A 13,336-nucleotide genomic window follows, 5' to 3' on the forward strand; every position below is an offset into this window, starting at 1 on the left:
GAATCCATGAATGAAACTCAAGCTCTCATTAATTTATAGTAAAAGCCTCATGCTCAGGATTAATACAACTAAAACCTTTCAAAGCACTACTAGAGACTGCTTTATTCTAAAACAGGTTGACAGATAAAAGGTTTGCTTCAAGAGATGCTAAGTCACCTCAAGCCTTAGAGAAACGAGGTCAGCAGGGCAACGTTACACTGCATGATGCTAAATGTGAGTAACTGTTTCCTCATCCTTACTTTCTCATCTGGTGTGAACCGCTAAAGCAGCTCTTTGTCTCTCTTTCAATTGTTCATCTTCTTTCCTTTCAGTTGTTGCTTTGCTTTTGCTACAAGAGACCGAGATGCAGCGGATTTTTTCTTTTTCAACATTTATGAGGTATGTAATGCTTGTGAGACACTTTAGACCTTCTATCCTTTATTTTGAAGTAATTCCATCTGACAAATGATGACAAACCTGAGTTTTGGAGAAAGGGCACGGGGCTGGCTCTATGCAAGCCGTCCTCTCAGGTCCCAAATCAAAGGAAGCTGGAAGCCCAAAATAAAGTTCCAGGGCAAGGAGTGTGGAGAGCATGTTGTCAGAGTCCCATAAAGGCTGCACTATATTTACAGAATAGTTTTTTACAGAAAACCTTTATTTACTATTTTATTTACTATTAAAACTATTTATTTACAGAAAAGAGTATACTCATTTACTGAAGATGAGTTTTCTCCACTAGTTGTGTTCAGCAGCCCCAACAAGTCCTGGGTGTGTGCCTCTGGGCGAGCTTCTTGGCCTTTCTAAGCCTCAGTTTCCTCAAATACAAAATTGGAAGTAATGGTGTCTCCGTATGGCTGTGCTTGGAAGGTGCTTCACATGGCTCCTGCACTTGCGAGTGCTCAGTGAGAGTTGGGTCTCCAAGATTATTGGCAGTCCTCCCAAATTTCCTCAGCATTCAGCAAAGGCTGCTTATGGCAAACACCTGAGATTCCCAGCCTAAAGCTTTATTTTGTGACAGGAGCATACTCAGCCTGGCTACTGGGCAAGCAAGGAGTTCTAGAGAATCTGCCCGAGGAGCAACCTTCAATCTGTGATGTGCCAGAGAGGGTGATAAATGAATATCTCAGCTTCCATCTGTCAGGATAACTCTGAGAAGTTTTCTGTACTGTCTCCCAGAATCCCCTACAGGGCTGAACTTCATTGGTCCATAGTGATAATGAACTTGTTAACCCCTTTCTTGGCTTCCTTCCCTTCACTATCTCACTTCCCCACTCTCCTATTGATGTTTCCTGAGATCTCTTTCCAAGTAAACTATTTACTCTCAAATCTTTGTCTCAGGATCTGTTTCTGGGAGAACCCAACCTAAGACAGGTAATTATTAATATCCTGGAAAAAAAAAAAAAACTCTGCAATGCTCACCTTCATTCATCCTGCTGTCAAGGAATAGTTAAGGAAAGCATGCGAGAGTAAGAATTTCCATTAGGGAAGGAAGGAAGCAGCAACAGTCTTGAAAATATATTTAGAAAGAAATCAGTCACTTCTAGCTTTAAAACAAGTGAGACAGGATTGTAAATCAGTGCAATCTTTTTGGAAAGTGAGACTTATGAAACTTTAACAAACGTATATACTACGTCCTAGTAATTTTACTTCCAGGAAGTCACTCAACAATACGGTTATCAGGGTAATTACTGCAGTAATGTCTATAATATTTTTTGAAGACCTAAACATTTATCAGTAGAGGACTAGTTCCATAACTTAGGAGACATAGAATACTTTATTCAGCTATTCAAAGAATGAGGTAAACCTATACAAAGTATTATGGAAGAGGTCCATGTTACACAGATTTAAGTGGCAAAAACAAGTTACAAAGACCTGTTTATACAGCATTATCCTATTTGTTACAAAAAAAAATTAAGGCATATTGATGCATATGTATATGTATTGGTAGAGATGAGGGGCTCTTATATGTGATGGTCTATACTTTGGGAATTTTAGGAAGGATTCATAATGAACTTGTAACAGTGGTAACCACCAGGGAGTAGGATGGTGAAAAGGGGTGAGAGGAGAGGACTTTCAACTTGCTACATTTGTATGTTTCTTAAACAATGGAAGAATATTACTTCTATAATAAAACTTTTAAAATTTAAAACTGATAAGCAAAACTTATCAATTTAAGTTATCAATTATCAAAATGATGATTTAATGTCTGACCTTCCAAAAACTTTTGCATACAAAAATTAGATTTCTTATATCTTCAACAATATAGTAGATAGAATTTTCAATGGGAAATTAGTTGTGTGAAAGGCATGATAACGTATATCTACTTATGCTGTGTGTTCCTATAATTTTTATGAGAAACTTATGTTTGAAATATGTTAGTGTTAATTTCTTTCCTTTTTTTTTTTTATCTCCCCATAGGAATAAGAATCTTGATAATTTCCTCATGGCGTTATTGTACTATTTATCTCATTACTTGGAAAAAATCTCACTGGAAAAGAAGCCCAAAAGCTATATGGTGTAAGTAGGATTTTGTAGTGTGCTTTAGAGTTTTATCACTGCCAGTATTATAACTAACTGTTGTCCAGGGTGAAGAAGTTATGGAAATTTTTACATCTTTGTGTAGTATACTAAAACATTTTACATGGGAGGAGTTCACCAGTATTTTAAAGCTCACTGAATAATTCAGGTGGGTATTCTGGTAATAAAATATTCCGAATAACGTAGACCAGCACTGCCCAGTAGAAATATAGTAAGAGCCACATATGTAACTTAAAATTGTCTAGTAGCTGTATTTTTAAAATGTAAAGATACAGATGAAATTAATTTTAATAATATATTTTATTTATTAGTGACCCAAAAATATTATCATTATAAGATGTAGTCAATATTAGGTACTTATCGATAAAATACTTTACCTTTTTTTGTAGTAAATCTTTGAAATTTGATTTCTGTTTTATACTTCCAATGTATCTCAATTCAAACTAGCCACAGTAAGTGTTCAATAGCCACATGGGGCTCTTGGCTACCATATTGCAAATATAGATATAACTCATATGCTTTTTATGCTTACAAAGTTCTTGCTAAAGGTTTTGTAAGCATCCAATTAAAAAACAGAATTAAAAAATCAATATATATGACCAAAATGATATGCTATATCACAGGGAAAAAAACCCACAAAATTTCTTAGGCTACATATGAAGATTATTTAACTGCTTTAGACAGAGGTGACTCAGAGCCGTACACCCAGGGCAAGAATCCAAAATTCTGAGTCCAGAGCAGAACAATGCCTCTCAAGCTTGGTGACCTTTCAAAAGCCATGGAACTTTCCAAATGTCCAGGCTGCCCTCTCCAGTATATGTGGAACCAACCCAATGAGTTAGCTTTTAGGAATGCTGGTAGAGCCTTTAATTCGTTGTTGCAGAATGTTATCAAGATGCACAATCCTTATATACAACTAAAGCAGTTTGATTTTATGGATCGGTAAATGCATCTGGACAGCAGTTTTGTAAAGAACCAAATAAATAATTCAAACACTGCTGCTCTAGTAAAGCCATTATAATATGTAACGCTCATGTTATTTCAGGACTGCATTTCACAGCAGGGCAGCCAGAGATCATAAGATGTTTCTGTGAGAGCAAGCAAAAGGACTCAAGCTGTCTGTGGGCTCAGGAGGTCTGAGGAGTCTTACTGTTCCCAAAAAGAAACTTGTTAGACTTTGGTGGCATGTTAGCTTACATTTTGTGAGGGGTTTTCTGTCCTAATGCTGAGGATTATTGCTAGTCTGGCAGAAAGATTTGTTTCATTTCTTAATTTATAGAAATAGATGAAAGAGAAGAAAGGTTTCTTAGTTATTTTAAAAATTCACTAAAACTTATTAGAACATAGTAATATAAAGTAGATTTTCTTGAAAGTAGTCAGTTACAGAATAACAAAGGAAAGAAATAAGACTTAAAATGATCGATTCTATGATGTGATTCTAAAAAAATTATAACTTCATTTTCAGGCTCCTGGTAGTCTATTAGTTTACTTATTATAATAGAAATAAATATAAATTGCATTGAGATATGTGGCCATAAGTAACTTTAAGGAAAAAAAATTGATTTAGTCAAATTAGTGAGATAAAGCATTGGAACAGTTATAGTACTTACTTCACACAGTTATCTTGAAGATTAAATGAGATAATGCATGTTATCTTAACCTAGCACTTGACACTTGGGAGGAAAGCCTACAAATTGTGAAAGGAGAGCAGAAAGGAATGTAGGAGAATAGCAAAGATACAACTTAATGGTTTTAGATGATTGAAATTCCAGAAGAAACAGCCTTATCCCATTTTATAGATGAAGAAACTAAGACTCAGAGGTTAAATAGTGGGCTGGAGATTACATGCCTTGTAATTGATGGAACCCAAAGCCTATGCCTAAACCACTGTGCAACGTGCCCACCACCTGCTACACGTCAACTATACTTTCTTTTCCAGAGTATATCCATTTATAATTAGGAATTATAGTATATAGATGTTGATGTGAACAAAATTGACTCTATTTTTGTATTTCTGCTTTTGTTTCTGTTCATGTTTTCATGCTGAGAACTCAGACCTGACTAGTTTCAGGTAGCACCAAAGCTTCATAATTAATGATTAGCTGTGTCCTGTAAACTTAAATAATGTAATCATAAAGAGTCCTGTCAGTAAATGGCCAGAATGGCATGGAAACCAAGATAAATGTCAGACTAGGTGTTGGTGTCAATTCTAAGCAATTATCCCTCACCAGACCACCAGGAGATATGGTTCCTGGCTCATACTGCATTCTTTGTCCCCTTTGTCTTGTCAGTCATCAGTAGTTCAGCTATATAATAAAATATTTGCTGTAACAACTGTCTAGCAATGGAAAATAGCTGCTCTGACTCAGATGGTTGGAGTGCCTGTCTACTCTGATCCTACCCCTTGTAAGTAACTTACCTCATGAGAAATTCTGTTATAATTATTGGACTTGCCCACTTGATTTTTCAGTCGTAATATATCCTCATGGTATCCTCATGGAGGCAGGCACTGTGATGGACACTGGAGTGCTTGTGTGGATGTGTGTTTGTTGTGTTATATGAAATTTCAGCATTTAAATTTGGAACCCACTTTATCTATTCCAAAAACTCACTTTATTTCAGCGACTCACAAGCCTTCGTATCACATATGATAATGTTTTGTGCTTTGAACCATCTGTATTATCTTTAAACATACCTCTGATCCAACCGCAGTATATCCTCACGTGGTCAGTCTAGTGGTTAACATCAGAAGGGGCAGTAATTTGTCCCTGTTGTTTAGACTGCATTTCATCAGGTTTAAATATTTCTGAAAATTAAAAGGTAGGAAAAAAAAATTAGTGACACCTTTTCAGTAGCAGTCACTGGACTGTATTGTCAGCAGTATTTTTTCCTCTATATTGTACTGCAAAAACTTCTAAAATTAGACTTCAGACATGTTGTAACCTAAGAACAGGTTGTCTTAAAGTTTATTTGCAATTCAATTGGAACTGGGAAGTAGGGTTATTATAATGGATATCACAGTTTTGGAGTAGCTGTCTTGCAGATGCCTCCTTAGCACACACAAAAGTGAGAATAGGCAAACATTGAGTCCCACACTTAGTAGTGACATCAGGAACCCAGGGGCCGCTGAGGTGGGAAAGAGTCTCCATGGCTATTTTAGCAAAACAGCAGGGAGGTGGGCTGCTAGCTGCCTCAGAAACCAAGATAGGTAATTTGTCAGTCGAACTGTTCTATATAAATTAGAACTGCCTGTATATAAAATTAAGGATGCAAGGCATGAAGAATGTGTAAAAAAGTAGAAATTCATCATAAACTCGAAATGCCCATGACAATGATAAACATCAAAGGACTTTGAGAACCTCCCTCTGCCAAAGCTCGAATGAAATAAATAAAGGATAAGTCAGGTGTGTTGACTCACTTGTATTTCTTTCAAAACAGTTTATACTTCTGACTTGTCGCTCATTAACATATGCACTTGCCAAAATTAATCCAAATGATCTTTTTTTTCTTTTTCCAGGGGCCTTGTAGAGAAAAAAGAGATGGAATTGGTTTTAAGTAAGTTAGAAGTGGCACAAAAATACTTGGCGAAGAAGTACTGCGTCCTTGTCCTGGGCTTGGGAATGCCTGATAAGCATCACATGTGCTGTGGAAAGTAAATGCTTACTTAGGATTTCTTTTGACCTTCACTTGTTGGTATATCCACATCCTTAAGACTCTTAAATTTGGCTTTTGGTGCCCTTGAGAAAGGTTCCTTTTTTGTTGTACAGAATAATTGGTGTCAGCTGACACTCTGTCCCAAACACATGGGATGTCTCATTTGAGAGAGCCAAGTGAATATGGGAAGAATTCCAGGACCTCAGATCGTATTTTAACAGCCCTCCACTGCTTGGGTTTAAATTAGTGGTCCCCAACCTTTCTGGCAGCAGGGACTGGTGCTCCTATAAGAATCTAGTGCCTGATGATCTGAGGTGGAGCTGAGGAGGTGATGCTAGTGCTGGGGAGCGGCTGCGAATACAGACGAAGCTTCACTCCCTCTCCTGCCACTCACTTCTTCCTGTGCAGCTCAGTTACTACCAGGCCACAGACCGATACCAGTTTGTGGCCAGGGGGTTGGGGACCCCTGGCCTATACTTAATGTTTAATCTTTATAGTACATATGCATTACAAACTAATTTTGGGATAAAAAATATAGTTATAATAAATAGTTATATCATAATTAGATATTTGAGCATATCTTTTAATTCCCTGGATGTAGAACCTCCATTCAAATATTATACTTTTAACAATCATTTTTATTACAACATAATTTTTATTCAGACTTTTCAAGGAACTCATTGTGTTTGAAAGTGATTGCCTCAGTTTAGTACTAGCTCATTTCCAGGATATGTTGTTGGTCTTTTTTGCCGTCGTATGCAACATCACTTGCTTTTCAACTGCTTGTCGGATAGCGTTTTGGAGAAGAATCAGTTTAGAGCTTACCACCCACTATTTACATAACATTCCATACAGGTCAAGAGCAAAGGATATTGAGGAAAACAGATTACAGTTTTTGCCAGTAAAAGTTGTTAATTGGCCATGGTGTTGATTATGTCTGTTGAATAGAGTTTATGTTATTCTTTTGGTTGATTTTATCTAAGAGATAAGGGCAATGTTTTTGCCAGTTATGAGTGATTAATTGATTTCAATATTCTATTATTTCACTTCCTCCCAATGTGAAATATTCTAGTGAGAACATTTTCATGCGTATTTTCTGACTTTTCTCTCTAATCTGTACACACTTAATATTGAACTGGATCACCTTATGTTATTTATCTCTGGAGTTAAAGATTTCAGTAGAACAAGCAGTTTGGGGGCTGTTAATTTAGTGCTTTCGTGTTTCTTGAGAAGTAGGACGACATGTCTTTCTCTTCTAAATACATCTGTGAAATCCTGATATCACAAAAGCTTTGGCAAAATTTTGATGAACATGTTCAGTGAAAGCTCTCTGTGCTTTCCAGGAGAGAGAAGCAAACCCTGTTCACAGCACATGCTATGGAATTATGTTTGTTCTTTGGTTTTGGCCAATTCTGGCTCCACCCCTACTTCTTCCTTAAGCTTTATACCCTCCTTCTGTGCTCTCAATGCAGCTGTCATTTGATGAGTGACCAAAGAGGCTAGGGGTATGGATGAGGATGGGGAGAAAGGGTTCTTTGAAGCTCAGGTGTATATATCATCCTTAAACTCTATTCCCCCACTCTCACGCCCAGTCACTGGCACCAAGGCTTCTTTCCCATCTCTCAAACACATTCCTTTGAAATTTCTCTTCCCTTGTACAAAGCAGGCCTTGACCTTAACTTCAACCTGATTTTGCCTAAAGCAGCAAGGGACAAATGGACACATGACTTTTTTTTTTTAATCTCCAGCCCGGAACTCCATTGGCCTGGCTCTAGGCTTTGTATCCCTTCAGGAATAACTAAAAATATGATATACTTTCCTTATTTTTGGTTTAGAGCTAAGAGTCTTATGTAGCAAGAAGGAATAAGAAAGCATCCTATCGGGCCACTGAAAATGGCCGGGGAGCTTGGAGGTCTGCATGTTCTCTGGTTTCAGCTGGCAGAAGCCATGGAAGGGCAGAAATACCACATAAGCACTCCTGTCAGGCAGAGGCTTCCGGTGGCACAGAAAGATGCTGAGGCTTGTCCGGAAATGTTTCTGTTGGGCTCTGTTGTTTAATATTTTCAAAATATTCTATAAAATACTCTTAAAACAAACAAACAAACAAAAAACTTGTTTCCCTAGCATTCTAGTTATGAGGATAAATGTGGAGCTCTGATGGCCCTGAGTTTTAGTACAGACTCTCCCCCTAGTTAAATATGTGTCTTTGGGCTTACTTTGAACTTCAGTTTTCTCAACTGTAAAGTGGGAATAATAATGATGACTGCATCATAGGGATCTTATGAGAACTAAATATGATAATAAATTTAAGGGGCTTAGCATAGTACTTGGTACATAGTCAACACTTAGTAAATGTTCACTTTAATTACCATTGTCTTAATTCTTTATTGAAGACTTGCATATGAGGAAACCAGTGTGTAAATGAAGACTCTGTAGGAGGGGAGGGACCCGCCCCAGTAAAGGCTGAACCACCTCTTCAGTGGTTCCCCCAAATGGAGGTCTAGTTTGGGCCCATACAAATCATGAAGACCCTGTGAAAAGACTGAAAGTCCTGAGGGATTTGGGTCATCTTCCCCAGACCATGCAAGTTCAGGATAGTTCTGGAGAGCATGATACCAGGGCCAGTCCTAGGTCAATTACTCCAAGGAAGGCGCAAGCAAAAGCAGAAGCGAAACCAGAATCAACCCTGAAGTGCCCTGGATCTGGCTTTAGCCCCTATGACTAATCAAGTGACCGTAGGTACATAGCTCTCTCTGTCAACTCTCAAGTCCTCCCCAGGCCATGCCTGCTTTCTTAAGGTTGGCAATCGGAATGGCCTGTGTTAGCGAGGGGAGGCCAAGTTCACTAAGTGTGCCCATGCGGGTACACTCTCCTTAACATTGAATTTGTGTTGCAAGGACTCCTGGGAAAATGCCTGCCTTTAAAAAACAAGGCTCAGTCTACCTACCTCATTTAGAAGGGCAGGAGCACACTACTTTCCCCAGTCTCTTGATTGTACGGCATAGACCTTTGTCCATTTTGCTTCTGTTTCTTTTTGTAGTCAATAGCCACAACCGTTGTTTAAGATTCCTTTTTTTCTTTATTTTTGACTTACTCTCTAGTTCTTTATTTCCATATCTACTAAAACCTCATGTTGCCTTTTCACCGTATTTCTACTCTCCCCACCTCCGCAGCACTCACATCACCAGAAGCATTTGGAAGAACACATTTCCTGACTGGCTTGTTTATCTTGAAGTTACATTGATTAACTTTTGACTGAGCATTCTAGGGATTTTGATGTGGGTAACCTAAGAAGTTGGAGAAAAAGATATTGGGACTCATTATCAATGCTTTTTGATAGCATTTATGTGGCTAAATAGATCTTGAGGCCACAAGTAATGATCCTGCAAAGGGGCATTTTGAAGGTAAGGGCTTGCTTAGATCACTGAAAGATCAAACTTCCCTGTCAACCTATAGTTGTGATTTATTGCAGGGAGAAAATATCAGATACACAGAAAGACTGGAAATTCTTTGAGGTGAGTCATTTACGTTTTGGGGCTTTTTTCTTTGATATGAAACATTTCTTTGACATAAACATTATATAGTAATAACTAATAGCCATTTGTCAGGCACTTATTTTTAGTGAATGTCCTTTCTAAAAAGGATGCTAACAAACTATGTCACACCTTAAATTTTCAGTCTTATTTTTCTTCTGCAAAGGTGAGTACATGTATAACTTTCCACAGCTTTTAGGAATGTTGAGAAAGTAGGTCATCTGGGTTTATATCTACTTAGCAGTATTATATAGACAGGTTGGAGTTTTCCATATCATAGCTATGGGTTGTGATTCTTGTCCGTTTTCCGTTGCAGTCCTTTTACACTTTCTGTACATATGTAGCTTGGATTGTCTTCCGACGTCAATATTTCACAGAGATTGAGGAGGAAATAGGGAGGCTCTTTCGTACCAATATGTTCAATATTCCTCGAAGGAAGCGTGAGGATGAAGAATCAGGAGGGGAAAAGAAACGCATGACTTTTGTACAATTCAGGTATGACCTTTTGACTTTCCTAAGTTCAAAGACATCTCCAGAAAACAGGATGATGGGGCCTAAATGTTACCTTCCCATCCTCAACAGGAGAATGATGGCAAAACGCCCAGCGATTAAAAAAGCCATTTATATGCGCTCTCCAGTCATGTCTACTCTGCTGCCATCTCTCAGAGAAAAAGCTCAGAATGTCTTTGAGAAAAAGTGTTGTCAAGGAGACTTAATATTTTCAGCCCAGAGGGAAGAGTGCATGGAAAATCTGGATTCTGTGCACATGCCAATGTAAGTAGCCCAACGAGATTGAAAACAGAGTGTTCCTTCCTGCACTGGGCCTGGGAGGGAAAGGGGCTCAGACATTGCGCCTCTTCCCAAAAGCTGAACAAAGATGAAAGCACCATCTTTCTACCCGCCCCTGCGTCTCTCCATTTCCTTTCCAGAGCAGTTCATGGTACACCCATCTAGACTAGAAAAAAAATAGAAAGTTATGATAGAATTCAAATAATTCTAATTTGGATGACTGAGTAGCAGACTTGATAAGGCTGAGGTTTTTCCAATAGAATAATCTTTGGGAAACGTGGGAAGGGCCAGCAGAAAACCCAGCTGCAGGCTGAGTTTCTGACCCACATTTAGGACCATAGTGGTGGTTCAGGGAAACAGGAATGCTTCCCCCCCACAAAAATAGTTGTGTTTGTGTGTGTGTATGTCTTTTAGTACACACACGCGCGCATAAACACAATCGCAACCATATACTTTAGTCTTTGGCCTTACTGCTTTATCTGTACCCATAATTCTTTTCACAGAGTTGGCATCTTGGGGGAGCCTCGATGTCTGTTCAACCCCCATACCCTCCTCCCCTTTGAATCAGAAGAAAACACAAAGGCGGCTGCAAGACATTCTTCCCTGATAGAAAGTAATAACATGAGGATTCAAGATACACTGGACTTAGTCATGAAAAGACTGTCCCCTCAAACATCATTCCCTAAATAATCTGGTACATTTCATTTCTGTAATTAAGTCCTTGTGTTTGAAGTAAACTACTTTGACTTAAATCACTTTATATAGGACTAATATTTGTTATTATTAAACTTTTTTAATTGTTCAAATTATTTTGTTAAAAGTTTGAATGGCCTATTAAAGAATTCAAGAAAGCTCTTGAAAAGCTCATTTTCCTATATTTAATAGTTTGCTTTGTCATTTATTTACTTCCTTGTTTTCCATTTGACCATTTAGAGTAACATATTAGAACAGTTAGCCAGTATTCTAGTGGACTAGTAAAGAAACATTCTGTTTATTCATTTCTAAGTTCCTTTTAGCTTTGTGAGAGTGTATCTTTGGTATGTTTAAAAACAAAATTTCATAAAAAGGCAAATTAAGATGTTTTCAACATTAAATTTTTTCTATGGCTATTATTATTATTGACATTAAGATATAAAGTATATCTAATTCATTTAAAAGCCTTTTAGCATATGTTTTATTCATTCTTTCATTTATTCATTTAAAACAAATATGTATTAAACCCCTGCTCCATCCAGAGCCTTGTGCTAGGTTGCCTAGTGAAAACAGATTAAGACAAAGACGATACTCTCCAGTTCTGGGTAGTAGAGAAGATACGTAAAATACATACCTTCTCACAATACAATATTGAATATCATAGACGCCATAAAAAAGGTAAATACTGAGTACCCTGAGAGGACAGAGCAGAAGAGCAGTCACTTCTGGGGGACGAGGAGCATTCTGATTTGAATTTGGCATTACAAGGACTGAGTGTCACTAAAGGGGGAACTTCCAGTCAGAGGAAGAACATGTGCAAAGGTAGAGACGAAGAAATGTGTGCTGAGACAGGAATGGCAAGAGCATGGTGTATGTGAAGGGGCGAGGTAGAAGCACAGGCTGGAAGGTTCAGCTGAATGTCCAGTCAGGGAGTGAGCTGGATGTTACTTTGTAGATAGTGAATATTAGGAATTGCTAATGAAACCAGCTCACTAGGTGGAATCCTGAACTGCTGATTAGTATTATCATTTAAAAAGTCCTGTAGATGGGGGTGACTCCATAGTGTAGTGGTTAGCATGTCTGCTTACACACAGAAGGTCCTAGGTTTGCACCTCAGTTGTAGCCACAGACCATATCCCGAGTTCACTGGGCCCCCCGAGTGCATGCTGCAAGTGTGTGGAGGGAGATGCCCTGCCTTCAGAGATCAAGTTCTCAAGGGGAGACGGCAACATCATTTTTTTCATTCTACAATTACTATATCCCCACTCTGTGCCATGCACCATGTTTGCTGCTGGGAATTCAGTGTGGGGAAAAAAGCCCTCTGACTTGGAACTGACAAGTCTTTGGGGAAGACAGGAAACAAATATTCAGATAATGAACTATCGTAATGGTGATGAGTGAGGCAAAAGAGAGGAAAATGCTATGAGGGTGTATAACTAGAGACTTGCACATGTGTGGAGGGTTGTCAGAGGAAAGGACAGTCATCCTCGAGGAAGTGACATTTAAATCCGAGTCGAAGATACATAGGAATTAGGTGGGAAGTAAGGAGGGGAATGTTCCTGATTGTATTAGCTATCTATTTCTGTGTAACAGATTACCCCAAGACATTTATATAAGACAGTAACATTTATAATCTCAGTTTCTGTGGGTCAGGCATCTGGGTGCAGCATAGCTGACTCCTCTGACTCATCATCTCTCAAAAGGTTTCAATCGAAGTGTTGACTATTGCTGAAGTCATCTAAAGGCTCAGTTGGGATTGATCTGCTTCCAGTACGATCCAAATGGTTGTTGGCAAGATTAAGTTCTTCGCAGGCTGTTGGACTAAAGCCTCAGCTCCTTATAAGTAGCCTATGGCCTCCCTCAGTTCCTTGACAAATGAGCCTCCCCATAAGTAGCTTACAACATGGTAGTTGGCTTCATCAGAGTGAAGAAATAAGAGGGAGAGAGAGCAAGCAAGAGAGAAGTTAGTCATTTACAACCTAATCTTAGAACTAATATTTCATCACTTTTGTTTTATTCTATTCATTAGAAGCAAGTCACAAGGCCCAGCTCACCTCAAGGGGAGGGGCCCACACAAGGCTGTGAATACCAGGAAGTGAGGATCATTGGGGAGCATCTTAAAAGTTAGGGTGCCACATTGGCAAAGGAAA

General features: G+C 38.5%; 1 protein-coding gene across 1 annotated transcript in view; it reads left to right on the plus strand.

Annotated features, from left to right (window-relative positions):
• The window catches only part of PPP1R36 (protein phosphatase 1 regulatory subunit 36), a 20,994-nt gene extending 9,407 nt beyond the window's left edge, over positions 1 to 11,587 (plus strand). Inside the window, exons 3-10 of the mRNA XM_039875219.1 lie at positions 116 to 213; positions 312 to 378; positions 2,398 to 2,496; positions 6,035 to 6,169; positions 9,644 to 9,686; positions 10,021 to 10,199; positions 10,287 to 10,478; positions 10,997 to 11,587. Of these exons, the coding sequence (XP_039731153.1) occupies positions 116 to 213; positions 312 to 378; positions 2,398 to 2,496; positions 6,035 to 6,169; positions 9,644 to 9,686; positions 10,021 to 10,199; positions 10,287 to 10,478; positions 10,997 to 11,183 (1,000 nt within the window). The 3' untranslated portion in view covers positions 11,184 to 11,587. The remainder of the gene's footprint in view (positions 1 to 115; positions 214 to 311; positions 379 to 2,397; positions 2,497 to 6,034; positions 6,170 to 9,643; positions 9,687 to 10,020; positions 10,200 to 10,286; positions 10,479 to 10,996) is intronic.
• The last annotated feature ends 1,749 nt before the right edge of the window (positions 11,588 to 13,336 follow it).

This window comes from Pteropus medius, unplaced genomic scaffold, assembly GCF_902729225.1.
Source record: "Pteropus medius unplaced genomic scaffold, Ma_sr-lr_union100, whole genome shotgun sequence".
In the NCBI taxonomy this organism is placed as follows: domain Eukaryota; kingdom Metazoa; phylum Chordata; class Mammalia; order Chiroptera; family Pteropodidae; genus Pteropus; species Pteropus medius.